At 41.6% G+C, this 24,752-nt stretch overlaps 2 protein-coding genes across 2 annotated transcripts in view; one reads left to right on the top strand and one right to left on the bottom strand.

Moving 5' to 3' along the window:
* Positions 1-648, bottom strand: part of ADAMTSL3 (ADAMTS like 3) — a 187,643-nt gene extending 186,995 nt beyond the window's left edge. Inside the window, exon 1 of the mRNA XM_054387718.1 lies at positions 525-648. Coding sequence (XP_054243693.1) covers positions 525-648 — 124 coding nt within the window. The remainder of the gene's footprint in view (positions 1-524) is intronic.
* On the top strand, positions 647-20,175 carry LOC128972089 (lamin-L(III)-like). The gene is made up of 11 exons (XM_054387904.1): positions 647-1,029; positions 12,782-12,938; positions 13,900-14,025; positions 14,846-15,004; positions 16,465-16,590; positions 16,719-16,939; positions 17,624-17,849; positions 18,701-18,808; positions 19,687-19,803; positions 19,901-20,008; positions 20,134-20,175. The coding sequence occupies exons 1-11, from the start codon at positions 647-649 to the stop codon at positions 20,173-20,175; spliced, it is 1,773 nt and encodes a 590-aa protein (XP_054243879.1).
* Positions 20,176-24,752: the final 4,577 nt, after the last annotated feature.

The raw sequence follows: 24,752 nt of genomic DNA, 5'->3' as shown, positions 1-24,752 counted from the left end.
AAAATGTGCTTAGTGTAAGGCTTTGCACACTGCTTTACATCTATCTTGATGAAGGTTCCCTTTCCCAAACCGTTCTTCCTTCTGCTCACACATCAGTTTTCAACCAAAACACGGTAGCACTGGGATGGCTGATAGCCACCACATCCTAAAAGCTAAAACCACTCACAAACAAACAACAAATAAAAAAGAATAATGACTAGCCTATTTTCATTATCTGAACAAATTCCAAACAACTAGACAGAACAAGCAGAGTACTGCACAGCAGGATCTGGAGTATAAGCATCACTGCAGCTGCCATGCATCTTCCTGAACCAGGGAGATTTTTGCCACCCCGGCCCCTTGCCGCGGTCTGTGACAGCGCCGGTAGGCTGCAGGCTTTTCCTGGCAGCCCCTCCCCGCTCTCTCCGGGCAGCACCATCTCGCACTGCTGAGAGGCAGCGAGGCAAATATAGGTGATAAAGGAAGAACCATCGAGACACCCCTACGTGCTCCGCGAAGCAGCCCTACCCCTTTAAGCTACCCACCCTCCCCGCCAGGCCGCGGCGGCAGCTGGCAGCTATTTATACACGGGCGGCGGCAGGCGCTAGGCGTCTTGCGCGAGGCGGTCCCGGTGGCGGCGGCGGTGGGGCCCGGACTGGAGGCTGTCATGGCTTTCTCTTCCACGCCGGTGAGCGGAGGCCGCTGCCGCGCCTCGCCGCCGATCTCGCCGGTGGGCTTGTTGCCGAGCACGTCGCTGAGCCCGACCCGGCTGAGCCGGTTGCAGGAGAAGGAGGAGTTGCGGCACCTCAACGACCGCCTGGCCGCCTACATCGAGCGGGTGCGGGTGCTCGAGGCCGAAAAGTCGGCGCTCCATCATTCCCTGACCGAGCAGGAGGAGAAGTCCGACCGGCAGCTGGACACCCTGCGGCTCTGCTACGAGAAGGAGCTGGCTGACGCCCGCCGAACACTGGACGACGTCGCTATCCAGCGGGCCACGCTGCAGGTGGAGCTGGGCAAGATCAGCGAGGAGCACCGGCAGCTGCGCAGCAGGTCGGTATCCGCTCCTTACGCTACACCTGGGGGTCCCCGAGCAGGCTCCCTGCTGGGAGCCACCTTGATGCAGCCTCCATATTGGGGCTCTGTCACGGTAGGGAAGGGGGCGTTACTCCAAGGTAGGGCCCTCTGAGATTGGGATGCCTTGGGTTAGGAGAAATCCCAATGTCGGTTCTGAAAGTGCGCTGTAGGGACACTCCTGCGAGTGCTTCCTGCTGTCGTGCTGCTGGGATGCTTCAGCAACCTGCTGCGATGGGCACGGGGCTCCCCAGAATTTGGCTTGGTGGGTAGTCTTTATGTAGCTAGCATTACATGAATGCATAGCTGACTACGTTGGGCACTACACCTGTGATTATAAACGCTCAAAAAGCTGCTATGCTGGAAAGCATTCAGAAAGTTATGGGAGTCTTCGTACAGATCCAGAACACAGGTTTGTTTGGAGTTTTTTGGTGGTTTGGTGGTTGTGGTTTTTTTTTTTTTCTTGGTTGGTTTTTTTTTTTTGGGGGGGGGGGGGGGGGGAGTTGGTTTGGTTTGGTTGTTTTGGGGTTTTGTTTTTTTTTTTTTTTAACCAGGTCCAGGCTGGTACTGCACAGAAATTGTCCTAGTGTCTTTTAGGGCTTGTTTTACTGCTACTGGGGTAGCATGTACATGCTACCTGCTTTTTTGGGTGTGACTTTATTGCAAGAGGTGTATCCTGAGCCTGGGATCATCTTGCTGCCTAGTCTCACCAAGCCGGGAACAAAGGGGTGGCCCAATGTAAGTGCAGGTGAAATCCATCTCTGGGAGAGAAGATGGGTAATAAAAGGGAGTGAACAAGTGTCCCATCCCAACAAGCTTCCTTTGTGGATGTATACAAAATGCTATCATTGATAATTGTTTTAATGTCCCATTATACTGCTAAATCACAGATTTGCAATAATTTGTGCCTGAAGGCCTCCTAAATCTTGTTACAAACCTGTATCGCAGCAACTTAGGTAGCAACATTTCCTTTGAAGACTTCTGTGGAGCAAGTAGAGTCCCCTCATAGGTTCAGTGGGACTTAAGTAGCTGTTCTACTTGGGAATAACACATGGTTTTACTTGGATTTTTCTTTTCAGCTGCTTGGAAGGTCCTGGGTTTGTCTCATTCATGCAGAGTTTCTGCTTGTAGGTATGTTTCATAAATCTAAACAGCCACTTGAATGGACAGTGAGGAGAGGGGTAATGCTAGTTCTAAAAGCTTGCTGCTGCTCTGTGTGTTTTTCTCTGGCTTTGTTTTATAAAGCTTTGGACTTGACAGGTATGCAGTCCTCAGGACAGTTTTTTGTTATTTTTCCTTTAAAGTAACTAGGCCTTAAAAGTGGTTAAATTCACATCCATGAGAATTGATACCTTGTAGATGCAGTTCCCTGAAAGAGTCTAGACTGAAGTCCTAATATTAATGAGTGTTTTGTATCTGTGTCATTTAACTGCAAATGTCTTGAGTAACTTGGAACAAACTGCTTGGAGTGTATCGTGCTCTTTATATATACAACCTTTAAATATCCTGGAACTCTTATAGGATGGAATGTCACCAGATAATTTCCCAACAGCGTTAGCCATTGGATCATTCATCACTGGTGGTGAGACTTAAAAGTTTTAACAGTAATGAAGTATGTTTGCATTTCAACTTTTGTCTTACTACTTAAACAGTGGTAGTTGGAAGTAGGCCACAGACATTTGGGGAGGCAGACATAGGCATATCAGTTAGTTGAATTCAGAGCCTGAGAAGGTCAAAACAACCGCAGTAGCACAGCAGAGAAAAACAAGACCAGTTTCTTTATGCACCAGTGAGTGATTGAAGAAAAGAAGGACTTCCATCCCCTGTATAGACATTCTGTGAAATATGGCCATCCCCTGTCATCTTTAGATAGATAAGGAAAAGCCCAACAAACAGGAACCAGGACTTCCATCCCCTGTATAGATAACCTTTGACATTCTGTGAAATATGGCCATCCCCTGTCATCTTTAGATAGATAACCTTTGTATAGACAGGAGGAAACAGGGTTGCCTGTGTAAACCTCAACATCCCTCTGTTATTTTCACATTGATATATTTCCGAATAAGATAAGAAACATGGACTATATAAGTTGGTACTGAAATCTCTTTCGACACACAGGTCTTTTGGAGAGATCCTACCTGTGTCCAGCGCTGTAATAAAAGCATAATACAAGAAACTTACTGAGTTTCATGTCCTTCTCTAAATCATTTTGGCGACCGCGGCAGGACACCTCTGTTTGGCTGCGGGACCTGTTGAGGAACAGGACCTCTCAGGGCGCCCCCGAGAGATTCTCGAGTAGAGCTCCTCTACTCACCAGATCACCGCAGGAACAGACAAGACTGCTGACGGAGAGAAGGTATGCTTTTATTAAAAGAGGAGGGGTCGTATCCGTAAGTCGCAGAGGGACGCCCTGCGCGGGAGAGGAGCATTTATTGCCACCCCTAGGGAAAAGAGCTCTTAGGTTGGACCAGGGGGTCCAAAGGGACTTAAAATATTGTTTATATTTTAAGTATACAGGTTGGAACCAGGGGGTTTCCTAAAGGGACTTAAAATATTGTTTATATTTTAAGTATACAGGTTGGAACCAGGGGGTTCCTAAAGGGACTTAAAATATTGTTTATATTTTAAGTGTACCAGTTGGAACCAGGGGGTTCCTAAAGGACTTAAAGTATTATAAACACTGTTTATAATTTGAGTGTGTGGTTGAGTGTGTGTGACTGAGACGTAGAAAATCTACGAAGCGAGAGGGAGTCCCAATCTGCGGTTCCGTTTCTCCGCGAGGAGGATGGCCAGAGAGGGACAAAGCGAATGAGCGAATGGAAGTGTGGCCAATAATTGTATGTTTGGGACCGGTCATTTTGTCATAATTGTATTTGTTGTGTGTTGTAAAAAGCCAGTACTGTGCTGTATTGTGTAGAATGGGGGCAGACAAAGCAGTGAGATCCCAAAACATACCCCACTTGGTTGTATACTTGCCCACTGGATGAAATTGGAGGCACTCCAGGAGGTCGACAAAACAACAGACCCTAATTAAATTTTGTACCCGGTGGTGGCCATTATATAAGTTAGGTGATGGAGAAAAATGGCCTGTAAATGGGAGCCTAGAATATAACACTTTATTGCAATTGATGTTGTTTTTAAGAGGAAAACAAAAATGGGAAGAGTCAATATATGCTGACATGTTTTTCTATCTCCGAGAACATCCTGATCTTCAAAGGGACTGTGGTATAAGAGCTCCCTCAGATCCACTAGTTTTGGCCCTTGAGAAGGAAAATAAGGCTAAGAACAAGAGGCAGGCACATTTGAAAAGGTGTTGTTCTGCATGTAGCATAGGGCAGAGATGCCTTAAACTTGAGGACCCGAAAGACCTGCCTGAGTTTTATCACCCCCCAGGAAAACTGCAAGGGTAGTGACAGCAGGTCCAGGAGATAACACAGAGGGTCCTGGTAACAGCAGTGATTCTGATAGTGACACTGGAGTTAGCTCCACAACCCAGGCTCTGGGAAGCCCAGTGGCAAGAAGGACCCGAAGACAACAAGTAACTGCCCTGGCTTCCCAGCTACCCATTCAGGCCCCTCTGCGACAAGCAGTAGGGCCAGAGGGTGACCCAGTCTGGATTAAGGTACCTTTTACAAGCCAGGATTTGGATAGCTGGAGGAAAAAGGCTAAAAATTATCGTAATGACCCTACTGGACAGCTACTCATTTTCGATTTATGATCAGCAGCATAACCCAGACTGGGATGATATCCAGTTATTACTGGAACAAATGACTGAAACAGAAAAACAATTAATTGAAAGACACGGATTAGAAATAGCAACAGAAAGAATACAAACTCGGGAGGGGAGCGAATATAGGGATGTATTTCCACTCCAAAATCCGGATGGAATACAAATGATGCCCTGCAAAGAACTAGACTGGAAGAGTACAGGAATTTATAGCCAGGGAATGGAAAAAGCCATCCCGAAAACAATTAACTGGTCTGTATTATACTCAGTCAGACAAGGCCTGGTGAATCACCCTCAGAATTCCTAGATAAGCTGAGGAGGTCATGAGGAAAAAAACCTCTCTTGACCCTGGGTCAGAAGTAGGTACACAACAACTGGTATCATTATTTATTGGGCAATCTGCTGGTGATATCAGAAAGAAGTTGCAAAAATTGCCAGCTCCACAGGAAGGATTTGGAGGCACTTTTGGATGTAGCATGGAGGTATTCTCTAACAGGAAGAAGAGAATAGAAGAAAAGAAAAAAGATGTTGGTGGCAGCGTTGCAGGAAAATAGGAAACTAAAGGGCCTACCAGGCACGGTTGGAAAAGGATCAATGTGCAATCTGTAGAAGAAGGACATTGGAAAAGAGAATGTCCAGAAAGGAAAAAGAAAAATAGGTACAGCACAGCTGAAGAGGTTGATTAGGGGACCGAGGGAATTACCCTGGCAGACCCTCTGGTTGTAATAAGGCTAGGGAAAAGGAAAAGAAATTGGAGTTTCTGGTTGATACAGGAGCAACCTTTTCAGTCTTAAATGAAGCTTTGCTACCTTTGGATGAAGCTATGTTTCTGTGGTAGGGCTACAGTCAAACTGAGAAGGCATATTTTTTTAAACCTCTTAAATATAAATATGGTAAAATCTGGGCTTACATAAGTTTTTATATATGCCAAATGCCCCAAAGTCATTACTAGAAGGACTTGTTAGAAGCATTGGAGCTGAAATTAAATTTAATAAGGAAGGTAGAATTTAGGTAAGGGAGGAACAGTTAATTGAGGTTTTAAGTCTTGCACTAATGAGCCCTCAACGAGATGAAAACAAAATAATAGAAAGTATAAAAGATCAGGTATATCCTGGAGTTTGGACACTGACATCCTGGAAGGGCCAAAAATGCTTTACCGATAACAATAGATCTTAAACCTGGAGCCCAACCAATCAGGATAAAGCAATATCCTTTAAGAGAAAAGATAGGGAAGGAATTTTGCACATTATAGAAAAATTTATAAAATATGGCTGTTAACAGAATGTGAATCATCATACAACACCCCAATTTTGCCCGTGAAGAAACCCACAGAGGTATCGGCTAGTGCAGGATCTAAGGCCATAAATAAAATTACGAGGGACATTCATCCGGTAGTAGCAAACCCATACACTCTTAACTCGATTGAGGACAGAGTTAGAATGTTTTACCCTCCTGGACTTAAAAGATGCTTTTTTCTGCCTACCTCTGGCTCCTGAAAGTCAGTCACTGTTTGCTATTGAATGGAGGAATCCAGAAACTAACAGAAAATGCCAACTGACCTGGACAGTGTTGCCCCAGGGATTTAAAAACAGCCCCACTATTTTTGGAAATCAACTGGCAAAAGAATTGGAGAAGTGGGATCAGCCAGAAGGAGATGGAGTCCTACTACAGTATGTAGATGATATCTTGATAGCAACTCGAACCACAGAAGAATGTGAAAAGTGGACTGTGAGTATGTTAAATTTTCTGGGACTTAATGGTATCGAGTCTCCCCACAAAAGGCCCAAATAGTACAGCAGCAAGTAACTTACTTGGGATATGAACTGACTGCGGACAACGAGTACTGGGCCCTGAAAGGAAGGAAGCCATATGCTCCATTCCACTTCCCAACACAGTAAAAGAACTCCGAACCTTCTTGGAATGACAGCTGGTGTAGGCTGTGGATTTATAATTACGGCCTGTTTGTCAAACCTCTTTATGAATTATTGAGGAAGGCTGACAGGGCTCTGCAATGGAACGGAGAAGCTAAACAAGCCTTCCACACTTTAAAAAGGGAACTGATGAGGGCACCAGCACTAGGCCTACCTGATGTCACTAAACCCTTTTTGTTATATTCCCATGAAAGTCAGGGAATAGCACTTGGGTCCTCGCACAAACTTAAGGACCCTATCGAAGAGCAGTGGCATACCTCTCTAAACAACTGGATGAGGTAAGCAAAGGATGGCCAGATGCCTGAGGCTGTGGCTGCAGTTGCAGTCAACATTCAGGAGTCCCGCAAGTTCACAATGGGACAGAAGATCACAGTCCTGGTATCACATACAGTCTCTGCTGTGCTGGAAGCCAAAGGGGACACTGGTTGTCTCCACAACGATTCCTTAAATACCAGGCTATATTAGTGGAGCAGGATGATGTGGAGATCAAAGTCACTAATGTTGTCAATCCAGCCTCTTTCCTCCAGGAAGTAATGGAGAATCAGTAATCCATGACTGTTTGGAAACAATCGAGGCCACTTACTCCAGCAGACTTGACCTGAAGGAAGAACCCCTGGAGATGGCAGATCATAACTGGTATACTGATGGAAGCAGTTTTGTGATCCAGGGAGAAAGAAAGGCTGGGTATGCTATAACTACAGAAGAAGAGGTGATTGAGGCAGAAGCACTACCAGGTAATACTTCCGCCCAAAAGGCGGAAATAATTGCTCTGAGTAGAGCCTTGGAGCTCTCTCAAGGAAAAAGGGCAAACATATGGACAGACTCCAAGTATGCCTTTGGAGTAGTGCATGCCCATGGAGCCATCTGGAAGGAGAGAGGACTATTGTCAACCCAAGGAAAAGGCATTAAGCATGCAGAAGAAATATTGAGGTTATTGGAAGCAGTACAGAAACCAAGCAAAGTGGCTATAATGCACTGCAGAGCACACCAAAAGGGAAACACTGGTCAAGAAAGAGGTAACCGGTTGGCAGACAAAACGGCTAAAACAGTAGCCAGGGAGGGGAAAGAGGTGGCAGAATTTGTTTTGGTCCCAGATGGTAAACTGACAATTGAGCAAAAGGAACCAGAGCCTGTGTATAACACAGAAGATCAGAAATTAATTAAGGATCTTTTAGGGACTAGGATAGAGAAAGGATGGGCTAGGACACCGGATGGGAAATTAGTCATACCTAGTAACCTCCTTTGGGCATTTGTTCAGATGGAACATGGAAAAACTCACTGGGGAGCTGAGGCTCTGTATCGAAAGTTGGTTCAGGAGTGCATAGCACGAAAATTGTACACAACTGTAGAGCAGGTAACTCGACAATGTGAAGTATGTCTTAGGGCCAACCCCAAGGTGGCGAAAGAAGTCAAGCTTGGACAGATTAGTAGAGGAAATTATCCAGGACAACAGTGGCAAATTGATTTCACTGAACTTCCAAGAAAGGGGGGATATAGATATCTTTTGGTACTTACTGACACCTTCTCTGGTTGGCCAGAAGCATTTCCCTGTCGCACAAACAAAGCTCAGGAGGTTACCAAAATAATGTTACAAGAAATAATACCCCGGTTTGGGGTGCCTGCTACTATTTCCTCAGATAGAGGATCACATTTTGTGGCCAAGGTAGTACAACAAATAAGTAAAATCTTAGGAATTGATTGGCAACTCCACACTCCTTACAATCCACGCTCAAGTGGACAGGTGGAGAAAATGAACCATTTAATTAAGAATCAGATAATAAAAATTGGACAGGAGGCAAAACTCCCTTGGCCGCAAGCATTACCAATTGCCCTGCTGCGAATTCGAACTAAGCAAAGGACTAAGGAGAGGTTAAGTCCATTTGAAATTCTATTTGGAAGACCCTATGTGGTGGGAACAATGAATCCTTCTGAACCAGGGCAGTTCAGAGAAGAAATGTTGAATAGGTATGTTCAACAGATTTATAAGAATTTAAACATGATTAACAAACAAGTGATTGGAACCAATGTGAGGGGACTAGACAAACCAGTTCATGATGTAGAACCTGGAGATTATGTCTATGTTAGATCTCTTTCAGAAAATCCCCTGGAACCCAAGTGGACAGGACCATATCAAGTGTTGCTGATATCCTTCACAGCTATCAAAATCAGAGAGCAAGCTGCTTGGATACATCACACGCGAGTAAAGAAGGCAAAAGGCAGCCCTTGGAAAGCAGAAGAGCTGGGAGATTTGAAGTTGAGAATAACTCGTCAATAATGTTTACTTATCTGCTGTTACTTAAAATAGTAATAGTGGTAGCGTGGGATAATAATTTGTATGTACAAGTAATGAGAAATATAACTTTAGGGTTTAAGCTAGAGTCATGTTGGTTATGTACTACTCTCCCAACTGATCAATTAGAAGTGCCACTTTATGGAATACCTCATAAGAATTGGACATTTGAAGTTAAAGTAGGGAAAGATTTTTCAGATCTTACATGCCAATACGGAATGGGGAACGGAGAAAAGGGACCTAAATATGAACTTTTACCTTGGGATGAGAAACAAGAAATTAAAGCATATGCAAGATGTACTGACAGAAACATTACCAGATTCCCATTTGGGAATAGGCATTTTTTAAAAATCTTTGAGTTACCAAGTTGCATAAATACTACTAAAATAGGAAAATTTAGAGAACTCAAGAGGAGGCTAAAACAGTATTATGATTTTAAAAAGCAATCATATTTGAATCAGTGTAAGATGGCTCCAGGTTGGTGGTGGCTGTGTGGAGATGGATATGCACGAAAGAGCTTGCCAGAGAACTGGGAAGGACCTTGTGTAGGGGGACAATTGATCCCACAGTATACAATACATAATGAAATAACTACAGGGATTGTAAGAAGTCCCTGGAGAAGGGTAAAAAGAGTACTGAACCCATTAATAGAGAGACCGACGGGATTCCATAGTTTTGTCAGATGGCTGATTCCTATGATAGGAGTGAGTGAATTAGAAAAGGCTATAGTGAATATCTCAGCCAGTATGGAGATTGCCCTTGCAGCAACTGAGGATGCCATTCGTGCAGAGCAGAAGGAAATAGAGAGTCTGCATAAAATTACAGGACAGTTTAAATACGCTCTGGATATTTTATTTGCCAAAGAAGGAGGACTGTGCACAATAGTGAATGATAGTTGTTGCACATATGTAAATGAGGAAAAGAAGATAGAAATGGACTTGCATAAAATATGGGAACAAAGTAAGGTATTCCATGAAGTGAGCAGGGATGATATATCATACGGATTTTCAAACCTCTGGGAGAAGTTAACCTCGTGGATGCCCAACATTTTTTGGCTTAAACAATTATTAGTAGGAATTGTAATGATTATCATATTAATAGTATTAATAGTAGTCTTGATTAAGGTAATTATGTGTATTGGAAAGAGTGATGTGAAATCATATGAGAGGTATAAAAATGATAAACTTAGGCATGAGTTGGAAACTGGAAATTATTTTAAGAAAATATAGTATAGGAATATACTATTGGATGGTAGAAAGGGGGGAAATGATTGAAGAAAAGAAGGACTTCCATCCCCTGTATAGACATTCTGTGAAATATGGCCATCCCCTGTCATCTTTAGATAGATAAGGAAAAGCCCAACAAACAGGAACCAGGACTTCCATCCCCTGTATAGATAACCTTTGACATTCTGTGAAATATGGCCATCCCCTGTCATCTTTAGATAGATAACCTTTGTATAGACAGGAGGAAACAGGGTTGCCTGTGTAAACCTCAACATCCCTCTGTTATTTTCACATTGATATATTTCCGAATAAGATAAGAAACATGGACTATATAAGTTGGTACTGAAATCTCTTTCGACACACAGGTCTTTTGGAGAGATCCTACCTGTGTCCAGCGCTGTAATAAAAGCATAATACAAGAAACTTACTGAGTTTCATGTCCTTCTCTAAATCATGAGTATAGATGTGCCTTCTGCTGCTGAACCTGACATACGCAGTGTAGCAAGCTTATGTTGTAAGAATGAATTTTGCAAGTGCTGCTAATGTTCTGTATCCCAGATAAACTAGAGTCTGTTTAAAACATATTTGAACTCTTCTGGTAAAATTACTCCAATTCTCCAAGTCAAGCATATATGACACCCTGATTTACAAGAAATGTGGTTGTTAGTGCCTCAAAATTATTGCTTGCAACTGATAATCAATAAGCCACACTTATTTCTGGAGTGGCTGGTATATGGGATGTTTAAGAGTACTATAACTGCCACTGCTTGCTGCTTAATAATACGAAGTGGTGCTCTGGCCAGCCTGATCTAGTGTGAGGTGTCCCTGCCTATGGCAGGGGGGTTGGAACTAGATGATCCTTGTGGTCCCTTCCAACCCTGACTGATTCTATGATTCTAAACCCAAGACTCGGTTTAAAAGGGTAGTAAATACTTTTGTCAAAGCCAGGCTTGTTAGATTGCTCTTCTTAAAAGAGGAAATTATTCAGTTCAGGGTTCTTTGAAAAAATATTTGTCAGGAAAGAATGTAGGAAACCTGAACCCAGCTGTCAGAGGCCTGCATCAGGAAAGTGGACTCTTAAACCACAGATACTAATGGAGTTTCAGTTCTGCACACTCCTTGATAGATGAATGAAATTTAGATTATTATAGGTTGAATCAATCAATATCAGTCAGTAGTGTTATTGATGTAAATAAGTAAATAACAAGAAGTAACAGTAAGTAGCAGATATCTGAAATAAGGTGGCTAATTAATAACTAGAAAGAAACCTGTAAATATAAAAAACCGCCATACAACACACCATCTAATTTTTCTTTGTCTCAGTACAGTTTTTTTGCCTGGAGTCTGGGTAAAGAAATAACTTCTGCAAGCAAAATACTTGGATTTGTGTCATGAAATACGAGGACACAATCAACAAATGTCTCTGACTAGCAGGGCTAGAAAAGGCCTTGAGCAAGAACCTAGTGTAGCCACATGCTCCTAGGCCTGTGTTGAAACCAACCATACCTGCATCCCTTCCAGCAGATGTTTGTGTAACCCTATTTTTAAATTCCAGATGACGGAGATTCCAGAGTATTCCTCCAGGCAATCTGCTTCAGTCTTGAACTACTGTTTCCTCTCCCTAACATCTAACCCAAATATTCCTCCCTACAATGTAAGCCTGTAACTTCCTGTCTTTTCCACAACAGACATGGAAAACAGATTCCCTTCCTCTACACAGCAGTCTTTCATGTATGTAAGGACTTATGTATCCTGTCACTTTTCCCTTCTCTAGACTAAACAACCCCTAGCTTTTTCAAATCTTTCCTTGCAGTCCAAACTTTCTAGAGCTGATCACTCCTGCAGAATGACTTTGGATTCTCTCCAACTAGTCTGCTCGGTTATCAGCTGGAAAACGCATTGTGGGCATGTGGGGCTGTGGAGACCTGCTCACCAGGGCTGGGCCGGTGGACTTTTGGAGACAAAACCTCTCCTGCCCCGTGGGCAGAGGGGTGCTTTGTCCCGCGGTGACCAGCCCCGCCCGGGACCCGGCCTGGCCCCGCTGTGGCGTCTCCCCGCGTGGGGGCGGGCCTGGTTTTGGCTGTTCCTTCTGCTGCAGGGCTCGCAGCTCCGCGGGTTCTAATGACCCGCGGGGCACTTTGCCAAGAAACTGGTGGCAGCCTTCCCTGCTGAAAGGAGGTGTCTGTGTGCAGCTTGTGCAGTGGTGGCAGGTCACTGTGGCCTGGTGAACTTTGTTTTTGAGGATGACTAGTGGAGATGGTGTCCTGTGCCATCCCTTCGCTCTTGGTAATGCCATGGAAAATAGTTGGCTTCTATGCAGGATTCACACAAAACAATCTGGAAAGTGGGTCAGAAATCTTTCTGGTTAAACAAATGATACTTGTCTGAGGGGCCTGTCTGGTTTGTTTTACAGCCTACTTGGTGTTCTCACCACCAGTGTTAACTCCTCTTTCTTCTGTTTCAGTTCTACCGGAGACTCCTGTGAAGGTAAACATGCTAAAAGCAAACTTTCTCCCTCACCAGTTTCTATTTACCAATATAAAACTTTCTTTTGTAGGAGTTCGAAAATAGAAGCTGATTTAAACCTGGCACAGGCTCATGTGAAAGACCTCAGTGCTCAGCTGAGTGAGAAGGAAGCTGACTTAGCAGCAGCTTTGGTTGAGAAGCGAAGTCTGATGAATGACCTTCATGAATTAAAGGATGAAGCAGTCAGTGTAAGACTTGTTCCTGCAATTTTAGCTTTGTTCCTGAAGCTTTTGCTTGTTTGCTCCCCCACCCCCAACTAGTTACTGAGATTTAAAGGCAGGAAGAGATTATCTTAGAAATGACAGGTAGACAAAAGGGTTCTATGATCTTGCTGAACGTAAATGCTACTGATAAGTCCATGAAAACTTTTAACTGTTGGAACTAAAGGTACCTGCGTTCTGTGACCACAGTATGTAATGCTTCTTGTTCTAAGGTCAAGGCAAGTTGAAATGTTGTACTGCTGCAACCCCCTGTAGCATTCACTAACATGGTCCATCAAAACTCCCTTTGCTGACCTGCTTCACTGTTTCAATTTAGGTAGAGCAAGTTCTGACTATTTTTTTTAAATAGACTTTTGTGCTACTAAAGTGAACTCTGCCTGAATTGCTATTCTATCAATGCATTTCTAAGAGTACAGTTCTTCTGTCTTTATGCTTTAATGTGATCTTTGAATAAGCTAATTTCAAATCTTTAGGATGAAAACTTAAAGGCAAACTACTACCGTTTATGATTAAAGCAGCAAACTCCAACACAGCAATTATAGAATAGTTTGTCAACACAGGCTTTGGATGATTTAATTTGTTAAGCATCAAAGTATATTGAAAGTTAGTGAGAAGCTGAGAATATTTACTGTTTGAAGGGGAAGAATGTATATGGATGGTAAAACAGTCATCAGAAGTCTACTTTGAGGAGTTGAACTTGGATGGTGGCATTAAGGGTTATTTACCTTGTGGGAAATCTAGCCTACCTGACAAATAGGATTCTTTCTGTTTCTATGTGATGGATACCACTGAAATAGAGTAACCACCTCACTTGAGCAGTGTGTTTTGATTGCTGTGGGAATTATGCTGAATGACTTGTAATAAATTGACTGGTTTAGTTTGGAAAAATTACTTTGATTTTGATTTCCCTGATACTTGTCTTTTCTAGCTGAAGCAGTCACTGGAAGATAGCAAAGAGCAACTCAACAATGAAATGTTAAGAGGTGTGGATCTGGAAAATCACAAGAAAACTTTGCTGGAACAAATGACATTAAAGAAGCGCCTTCATGAAGATGTATGTTTTACCTTATTAACAAGGGTTATTTTAGCTGTTCATCATCCCTGTATGCACTTAAAAGCAATGTTAAGAAGTGCCTTATCCTTAAAGCTGAGTCACCCTAGGACAGTCCACTAGCTGTAAAATCTACCTAACTAGGAAGGTCTCAAGAAAGTACACAACCTCACATTAACTGGCATAGTATCAATAGTTATCTGCAATATAAGATAATTTTCTCAGACTGCACTTCTGAAGGTAACTACAGTCCCAATATACTACTTTGTGTAACTGAAATTGCATATATTGCAATTAAAGCTAAATGATTCCAGATGTTTGCCAGAAGCCTAAAATAATTGAAGTCATCTCCTTTAATAAGCAACTTAAGCAATACAATGGTAACTTCCTTAACAGTTACCAAAGGTGTCTGGTAACCTTTGTGTGAGAAATCAGTACATAGAACTGAAAAACATGTGAATGTAATGCAGCTTTCTTCTGACTAAAAGGAATCTCAGTGGTTTCTTTAACTACTGTAACTTTTTCAATAAAACAAGAACAGATGAAGTAGCAGTGCTTAAAGCAACTGTATATGTGTGTTCTAAGTAGAGAAATCCATCTAGTTCAAAGGATTAGTCTGAAAATTAAATGCAAGCTACTGCATGTATTAGTTTAAGCAATATTGGCAGTGAAACAGCAAAAGAACCCAGTGGAGGCAGCAGGTAGACCTGTCTGAATATCTAATGTCTGAGTGAAGATGAGTTACTGTACACTCAATCTACTTCAATATTGAATGTCTTGTTAACTGTATTGACTTGCTTATTCTCTGAGAAATTTCTTCTAGGAGCTCAAGGAGACAAAAAGAGTCTATGAGAACAGGATAGCAGAAATAGAATCTATTTATCAAAGTAAGGTCTCAGATGCTCTGCAGGGACTTAGAAAACAACAAGAAGAACAAATTCAAGGATACAAACTGGAACTGGAACGAACATTTCATGCAAAAGTGAGTCTCTGCATCTTGATATGAGTCACACTATTTTAAACAGCTGACTGATGGAGCCCTTGCATTCAATGCACAATTTCTTGGCATCAGTTGTTAAAGAATTTCAAAGCAGTGTCAAATTTCCTAAACAGAAGTAGTTCAAGTATAAATGCTGTTCCTTTGGGGAGGCATTAGGAATGGGCAATGTAATAAAGCTGATCATAATTCAAACTCCTAACAAATCTAACAGCTTGTCTGACAAATTTGGGACCAAGGTGTGCTATGGTTCTATTAAGCAATTTCATTATTAACTATATCTTGATCTATTGATTAAAGTTTTACTAAAATGCGTGAACTAAGATGTTCTTACATCATACACAAGAGCACTTTTAAATGTATGAGCCCAAATGCCCCTTCCTAGATGCTAGTACTGGATGAGACAGAGGGTGGCTATGGAAGCAGCTTGACAATTTATCTTCCAGACCTGATTCATTGCCTCTTCCCCAGCATTAGCCATGTATTACTTTTTCTTGCATATTTTAGGCTTCTACTTTTGAGGCAAGATCTCAGGGGTTTCTGTTTGGTTGCCATGAAGAGTTTGGTTTTAAACTAGAGAAGGGCAGATTTAGATGAGACATTACAGCGAAGCTCTTTACTATGAGGGTGGTGGAACCCTGGAACAGGTTGCCCAGGGAGGTGGTAGAGGCCCCATCCCTGGCGACATTCAGCGTCAGGCTTGATAGGGTTCTGAGAAATCTGATGTAGTTGGGGATGTCCCTGCTTACTACACAGGATTTGGACTTAGATGATCTTTAATGGTCCCTTCCAACCCAGTGTGTTCTGTGACTGTAAGCCTCCTTTAATATGTTGTACAGAACCATGTGATCTGCTACTTAATATGTACATGTGCTTGTTCTTTTCCTGGTTCTTCTCTGCACTCCAATTTAATTGCCATCTCAGTGAATGCTTCCATGCAGGTTTCCACTAGACATTCTGTAGATGCCTCCTGTAGTAACATGGCTCTGTCATTTCTTGGAACATTTCCAGATTTAATTGCTCTAGAAACAGAGTGGTGCTGCTCATGAAGTAACTTTCTAGCAATATAATTTTTGGGGAAGAGTAATAGTTTAATATCCTGTATTGCTATGCTTTGATGAGCAGTTTCCAGACATTCTCCACTGTTTCTACAGGGAATCAGTTTGCATAGTATGTGTCCAAGTTCTTTGTGCATCTTTAACTGAACTATTGTAATCCAGAAATTTTCACGACTTGATTATTGCTGACTTTTTCTGATATGAGTGTCAAACCTGTGTAAACTTCCCTGAAAAGAAATGAGAAACTTTCTGACCTGGACTTTATTGATATCTGCACACTTAAAACAACTATTTCCAGATGAAACAGCTGGAAATTACTTGGTTACCCTTCCTTATTTAAAATACATTGTTATAAGCAACTCATTACTAACAGTGACTTATCCATAGATGGCGAATGCCCAACTGTCTTCAGCAAAACATAGTGACTTTGCCAAGGCTGCTCAGGAGGAGCTGAAGGAAGCAAAGCTGAGAGTTGAGACTCTCTCATCTCAACTTAATCAATATCAAAGCCAGGTACTTACTCTATTTTTGTAACCATAGAATTACTGTAGTTTTTATACCCAATTCAAAATACTCTCTCTTCTCTAATCTTCAATTACAATTTAATTGATTTTAATTTTTCCCCATCCCCCTAATTTCAGAATATTGCTTTTGAGACCAGAATAAGAGAGCTACAGGAGATGATGGATTATGACCGTGATCTCCATCGAAGGCGTATGGCTGAAAAAGAGCAAGAAATGGCACAAGCCCAGCAGCAAACACAGGCACAGCTGGAAGAATATGAGAATCTCTTAGATGTGAAACTGGCTCTAGATCTGGAAATAGATACCTACAGGACAATGCTGGAAGGAGAGGAACAGAGGTAGGCTATGACAAGATCTTCATATGATAGCTTGCTTCATCAAAGATTGCCCCACTAACTGTATAATACATTCTTTAGAACGTGGAGGAGGCAAGAAAGAAATAGTATGTCATTAGTGCCATAAGTTAGTTCTTGAAGTGTAATCTTCTGTAGATGGTTATGTATATCCCATGTCCACCATCATGGTATATTAAGATGATGTTACTTGGTAAACCCAGCTGATTAAAGTTCAGGGGCCCATTAGACATCACTTACCTTTCTCAAAGCTTTGTATGAGAGACATATCAAAGACAGTGCTGAAGTTTTATGAATGAAACTGGGAAACTAGCAACTCCCAATTGTTTGAGCACTGCCTGGTGAGAACATGAGCTCTCAATACATGCTGAGAAGGGTGAAAAACTTAACTACTTCACTGAAAATTGTCTGTAGAGACTTTAAAGGAATACTTATTGCAGTTGGGAATCTTTTCTTATTGATATAAGCTTGCACTGAACCTCTAGGGCTGGGGCTGTCTTCCAAACTTAATAAGCTACTTAACTACGTTTGCCAGTAAAAATAAAATCATATATCCAAGTTTTCCATGAAGTCTTGAATATAAGAAGTTGCCGTGCTTGCTTATAGTGGGAGGATAGGAGTGAGAAATAACATTTGAGTATCTGATGTGCTTATCTGACTACCTTCTAGGCTAAGGCTGTCACCCAGTTCATCTTCACGCAGCACTGCAACTCAAGTAACAAGTCAAGGGCAACAATTCCTGCCTGGGAAGAAAAGGAAAATGAAAGAAGCAAAAAAGAGAGGGCATAGTGTTGGGTTTAAGACTGTTCAGCATGCTTCGTCTTCTGGAAAAGTATCTATTGAAGAAATTGATGCAGATGGGAAATTTGTCAGGCTTAAAAACAAATCTGATGAGGTACTTCTGTTCATTTAAGTCTGCTTGGCCTTCAGTGTGAAGTATGACTGCTTGTGAACTGACTTGTAGCTTAGTGAGAGATGACAATCAAGGAGGATGAAGGGATGAAGGAAGAGTACTGCTGCTGTCAAGGGAAGATGTTTTTTATACTGCTTTGTTCACAGCTGTTGGGGAGGTGCTTCTGTGGGGAGGTAGACTGGGTTTTGTGATGTAGAACTCTAATCCTTTCAGTTGTTTCTCATCAGATTCAGGCTAGCACTATCAGAAGTACTACTTAAATTAGATGAACTAAAAAAGGTGCTTAGTAAATTAGATAATGATAGCTTCTTATTACTTAAATGCTTAAAACGGGTAAAAGTTAGAATGGAGCTGAGTACATAATTCATGCAGTATTTATCTGACCAAGTAGATAATTCTTAAGACTAGTTCAGTCTGCAAATTCACAATTATTAGAATTAATTCTAAGAGTTTGTGGCTGGTAGCTTAGGCACTTCAGCCTGAGACAGCTTAAACCTTCACAGGCCATTGCTATGTGGTGCTATGTATGGCCCACGTTGGTAGGTAGGCATGACAAACTTAATTTATCAGAATCTACCTAGTAAATAGCACCATGATTTCCCTTGAACAGAGGGCAAGAATGGATGTGCCTGAACTCTTGGAACTAAGATTAATCTTAAGGAAGCACAGGGAGAAGTTACAGGTAGGCTTTAATGGAAACTTGAAGGCTCCATCAAGACTGGTCAGATTCTTGTGTGTTGTAGCAGTAGGACTAAAACTGAATTTGGAAAGAACCTTGTACTTGTCATGATATGGTCTTGATCTGTAATGTTGAGAGAGATCTTGTCCCACAGGATCAACCACTACATGGATGGGTGTTAAGACGACATCTTGGAAGTATGTCAGATGCAACATACACCTTTCCTTCACAGTTCACTCTTCAGGCAGGACAAGTAGTTACAGTAAGTAGTGGTTTTGTAAAACTACTTATGTTAGATGGCAGTATAGATTCATGTAATAAGGAAAACTAAACCACTGCATTAAGTACCTAAAGAACTACAATCTTGTTTTATGCAGAGAGGGAGATGGGAATAATCCTTACAACAGATTGATCTGAAATGTAAATTTTTCTTTAAATCTGGATCTTGGATCATCTGAAATAGGGATGTACTGTTACTGTGAACAGAATCAATATATTCTTAGGGTTCCCCCTACTTGTGATTTGGTAAGTTATGTAAAAATTTGAACTATTAAAATTTTCAGGCTTCTACAGCTGAGCATGCTGAACTTTGTGTGGTACCGAGGTGAACGTTAGCTCTAAAATCACACTCTTAAGTACATTTAGATAGTTATTAAAGAACCTAACTCTACACTCTCTACTCCAAACTTTCTACAAGCTTGCTCAAGAAATCTAAGTGTCACCTTAGGCTGGAGGCTATCTTGTATACACAAAGTGCTGCCATGAATGTCTGTAACTGTGGCTTGGCTCTGGCTCAGATGGTAGGCCTGTCCAAGCAAGGCTGCTTCTGCATCAGGCAGAACCTTTTAACAACTTGTTCCTGCCCTTTTTTTTTTTTTTAGTTTTCAGTTAAAACATCATCATCCCAAAATAAAGATGACATACATGAAAAACCCCAAAGCAAAACAAAACCCAAACAACCCATATATTACCACCATTCTTGGTAGTCCTGAGGGGGGGAAAAACCTACCAGTGATCACAGCACTTCAGTTTCTGTTACTCGGCATCTTTGGTATTGCAGTACTTAATAGTTATGGCAGACTAAATCCTAATCAAAGTACAAATAAGATTCTTCAGAAGCTCTCTCTAAATCTGTTGCAGATCTGGGGTGCAGCAGCTGGTGTAAGCCCAGGTCCCAGTGATTTGGTCTGGAAGTCTCAGAGATCTTGGGGAGCTGCAGATACTATTGATGTGACACTCATCAGAGATGACGGTGAGGTGAGAGATAGTAAAGCCCTTCTACTGGCCTAATACTAAACTTATTCGATGTGCTTCAATCTTGAGGATTCTTGGGGGCAATTCAATTATATTTTAGGAACTTGCAGAGAGGAGGATAATGCATGTACCCACAGGAGAAGAAAGCAGTGAGCAAGATGATGATTATGAAGAAATAACTGAAAGTGAAATGGAGTTTCTATCTCAGGTGAGCTGCCTGAAGTTTAAATACATGCTATTCATTCAATGGCCATTTCTTTTCATTCCTGCATGAAAACACTTACCCGAGTATTATCCGTATCCTACAAATCTTAAATTTTTTCTTGATGTCAGACCAAAAGAAGAAGAAAAAAGAAATGTTGCTTGGTTTCATGATAATCATTCCTGTGAGCATCCTTAAGCAGGTGAGGTGATGAGAATCATGCTTGTCATTTCATTGCACACTTGCTTCATTAATGGTGCTGCAGTCCCATGTCCCATATAGGATGCTGCTTGCATGGCTTTGCATCAGAAGTTGAATTGCTGGTTTCTTTATTAGCTGGTTGAATATGGTCACATATGAGATCAAACAATGCTCCTGAGTGACACACTGAAAGATGCTAACTTCTTTGAATGTCTGCTTCATCTATACATCTCACTGAATGTGTCAGCAGTGTGCCTAGGTGGACAAGAAAGCCAATGACATCCTAGCTTGTATTAGAAACACTGTGGCCAGCAGGAACAGGGAGGAGATCATCCCTCTGTACTCAACATTGGCGAGGCCCCACCTCAAGAATTGTGTTCAGTTCTGGGCTCCTCACTACAGGAAGGACATTGAGGTGCTGGAGCATGTCCAGAGAATGGTAACAAGGCTTGTGAAGAATCTATGAGGAGCATCTGAGGGAGCTGGGGTGGTTCAGTCTAGAATAGAGGAGGCTGAGGGGAGACCTTACTGCTCTTTACAACTATCTTGTAGAAGTCAGAGTGAGGAGGGTGCCAGCCTCTTCTTGATGGTAAGCAGTATGATTAGAGGAAAGGGTTACAGGTTGCACGAGGGGAGGTTTAGTCTGGATGTTAGAAAATAGTCTTCACAGAAAGGGTTCTCAAACATTGGAATGGTCTGCCCAGGTGGAGTGGTGGAGTCACCATCCCTGGGGGTTTTTAAGTAGCCTGTGGACCTGGCACTTGGGGACATGGTTTAGTGTTGACCATTCAGTACTGGGTTGAGGGTTGGACTGGATGATCTTTGAGGTCTCTTCCAACTGGACATATTCTGTGAATAAACTACCAAGCTGCTACCCCAGGAACAGAATGTAAAAGCTAACTAGAAATACCAATTTCTGTGGGACGAAGTGATTTATCCAACACTCCAACAGTTTCCCTGACTTGCTCTTAAGCTGAATTCACACTGAAGAAACCTAATGTTTCCATTCAAAAGTATTAAAAGGCTGAAATTCAAGTTCTTAGAGTATTGATTTAAAAAGGATTTCAAGTCCTTTTTAAATCCAAGTGTGAGTTTGAGAGACTTCTAGTACAGCTCATTTCCAGGAACTACTTTTTTTCTTACTTATTTTGCTGTGCAAAAAGTATCTCAGCCTTGCTTTAGTCATAAGTACTCCCTTCTACTTTCAAAGGGGAACTTCAGCACAGATACAGGTCATGTTAACAGAACTAGTGCAGTTAAATAAGATATGCATGTTTTGTGTTCAGTATATTTACAAACCGGTCTGCAATTTGCATGCTGTAATGCCCTAGAAAACACTCTCTAGCCCCTCCAAATGGCTTTTGACTGACTGTATTACACGTCTGAGCTTGTGCATATCAGATGCTCCTCATATACTTTGAGATACAAGCATCCAGCTATCTTTAGTTGCTGACATAGTCAAACCCAAACCCAATACAAGGGCTTTAAATTGATTGTAACTGAACAATTATGGACTGTACTTGACTCTTGGTTTGTTTCTGGACTGGCAATAGCACCAAGTGCTCTTTTCAATTTTGTAATAGCAGTCCAAAGGCATGCCTAGCTAAAAATTCCTACTCTCCCTCCTGGCAACACAGCATGTTGAGCTACCACAGCTCTTGCTAAAACTGATCTTACACAGTTACAAGGAGGACTTCAACTTTACATCACCAGGTCTTAAAGCCACCACCACTTCCTAGATATTTTCATAATATCAATCTGGAATCTTAAGTACTGTCATTCTGAAAGAAGTGTACCTAAGCACAGGCAGTTACTGCCTGCTGCTTGCTTCTTGTCCTTTCAAACAGCAGATAGATATTTACATAATTGCTGTAATACATAAAGCTTAAAGGATGTTTGTCAGAATCTCCTGACTTACATGCACATTCTTGTAATGTTTTCAGTCTTGCTGCAGGAGGGTGGAACCCTGTTAAAGAGGCTGTTGAAAGGTTCTATACTGCTCTTCTGGCCTTTGGGCTCTTAATGCACAGTATATGCCAAAAGAGTTGCAGTAACACCAGTGGAAGCTTTAGGCTTATGAAGAGATTTACTTTTACAAGCTTCTCCTGTTGAGAGTACAGCCTCTCCAAGCTGTTTGTTTTGTGGCTTGTTTTTTGAAGGCTCTTTATTTTAATTGACTAATACAGCTTTTTCCACAATCAGTGATGGAAAACATTTTTTACCTTACACCTCTAATCTGATTTATCAACAACTTTACAATGCAGTTCTGTGCCACTTATGGTAAGAATCAATTCCAAAACTGACACAAATGCTAATGTTGTTCCTGTCTGAATTCCAGTCAAACTATCATTAGTACTTATATGCTTCTGCTGCATTGGTAGTACTGAACTAATGGCAGCTTAGTAAAAATCAGCTTGCTCTTGCATGCAGTAAAACGCTGCAAAGAATGCATGCTGTGCTTTGAAGTTTGGGTTTCCATGGTTTTTGCTTCTGCTTTTACCATCCTAACCAGGGTAGCATGAACCTGCATGCCAGCTAAGTTTTGATGATTCAGACCTGAAGTACTGATAGATGGCTTGATAGTAGTTATTTCTGGTTACCTATTTAATCCTCAAAGGCATGTGGAGCTTCTACTGTGCTGTCAAATGAGTCCATGCAATACATGAGCCTGTACCTTCATCGAAGACATTTGGCTAACTAGCATTAGCATGTGTAGAAACTTAACATTCATGTTTTATTTCTGCAGCAAAATGAGGATCCTAGCTGTTCTATCATATAACGTGGACAAAGAGGTCATCATCTAAAAGCACTTCTCAGTACTAGGTGAAAAAGACTATCTTCTGCAATATCTGGAACTTGGAATTCACATCTCCCATCTGACCTCTTTTTGTAAGAAGCGCTGTCCACAATGTGAAGTTTTCTACCTTCCAATACTTGTCCCTGGATTCACTGATATTAAGAGCAGTAGAATGCAAGCTCCATGTGAAGTAACTTGTACTTTAACACAAGTATCTGTTTTTTATGACCTGTTGAAACAAAAGAGGGTAAACAGTTGTTTACAAAGCTTCTAAACATATACCCCAAAAGGATGCTAAATACTTGAAAATGAGCATGAGGCTGCCTCAGCTTTCTCAGCATTCTCATGTGGTGATTCTTCAAAGAATTGGTGAAGCTTGAGTGGGAAACTACGCAAGCCAGATGACACTAGTTTGCACCTTGAGCAAGTCTGCTTTTGGCTGAAGTAAATAACTTTCCTGAAGTGTTTGAACTGTTTCCTACTCAAATCCTGATGCTGAAGTGCATGAAACTGGTATAGATCACTTGCCTAGGGAGCTTCCTAGAGCAAAATGCTTTAAAAGCAAGTTGTAAAAACACTGTCTGTTAGTGAATGTACTGCTTCTGTACTCTAGCACTTGGAAATATACCAGTTTCAGTGAGTACTCCTAGATATAGTATATAACAGCATAGCTGTTTCAACCTTAACTTGGACAGCTGTATCCTGTAAATGTGAAGAAGGCATCTCATTCCAACAGGAGGTACTGTGACCTGCAATGTTAGTGCTCTGTTTGAATGGTTCCAATAAACCAGCTTTCTACGGGGCTAGGGAAAAAAGTTAAACTCACAACTAGAAAGCACCAACCATAGTAAACAGTGAATCAAATATCTGTTCTGAGTCCTGTACTAAAACTGTGCATTCTGAAATACTAGTTTGTGTATGTCTAACAGGGCAGCTGGGGGGATACTGCCTAGTGGCCAGTATGTGATTTACTGTAACTCTGATAGCGCTGTAGTCCATGACCTACAACCCTCAAACTAGGCAGTCAGCTGCTGGGGTCACTGCATTCAATTATTCTTAGCCTCTCCACTGACAGGCTTGCTTGGTGGTTCTGTGGTAAAGAAAGGGCCCTCATGAGCCACATTTAAGAGCGGGAGGGGAGCAACTGAGATTGCAGATTTCTCTAAATGCTGGAACAGTTTTGACTGCCTGGTATCATGCCAAAGTATTCAGTTCTGAATTTAAGACCTGTTCTATGTGAGGATGCAGTTGTTAGGGTGAGACTTCCTTTCCACAAGCTTAAACTTAAGTTACTTAAACTCTAGTTTTGAAACACCAAGACTCAATGCTGGTTTAATACCTGTATTTTTAGCAGAGCTGAATTCTTTTTGTACCTCATGGTCCATACAAATAACTACTTCTTCTATAACCTTGCTGTATTTATCTTTCTTAAACTTTTTTAAGTTATATAAATGAAAAATACCTTTAATAAAACAGTCTTGACTTGAATATTTGCAGATTAAGAAAATAAAGTTCCATTTGTTCACTGATCTTATTTGAGTGTCTTGAATGACTTTGTGGCAATAAAACGGGAGCTTAAAGAAGCTTCCTTGAAGACAGAAAAAAATTTTGGGAAGTGCTATGCTGCCCAGTTTATCCTTCACTACTTCAAGTAAAGCTGAACTGCAATGAACTTCAGCGGAATCTTCAGTACTTCAAATACTGAAAGATGGTATTGAGCAACAGCCACCAAAGATCTGAACTATTGTACAA

The sequence above is a fragment of the Indicator indicator genome, chromosome 16 (genome assembly GCF_027791375.1).
Source record: "Indicator indicator isolate 239-I01 chromosome 16, UM_Iind_1.1, whole genome shotgun sequence".
Classification (NCBI taxonomy): domain Eukaryota; kingdom Metazoa; phylum Chordata; class Aves; order Piciformes; family Indicatoridae; genus Indicator; species Indicator indicator.
Note: the sequence above shows the minus strand (reverse complement) of the source record. Positions and strands in the feature narration are given on the sequence as shown.

Bases quoted from the DNA above. Each gene is read 5' to 3' on its own strand.
- LOC128972089 (XM_054387904.1), top strand. From the start codon at position 647: ATGGCTTTCTCTTCCACGCCGGTGAGCGGAGGCCGCTGCCGCGCCTCG. The intron at 12,939-13,899 runs GTAAGACTTGTT...TGTCTTTTCTAG, and splicing joins TAAAGGATGAAGCAGTCAGT to CTGAAGCAGTCACTGGAAGA. The intron at 19,804-19,900 runs GTGAGAGATAGT...ATTATATTTTAG, and splicing joins TCATCAGAGATGACGGTGAG to GAACTTGCAGAGAGGAGGAT.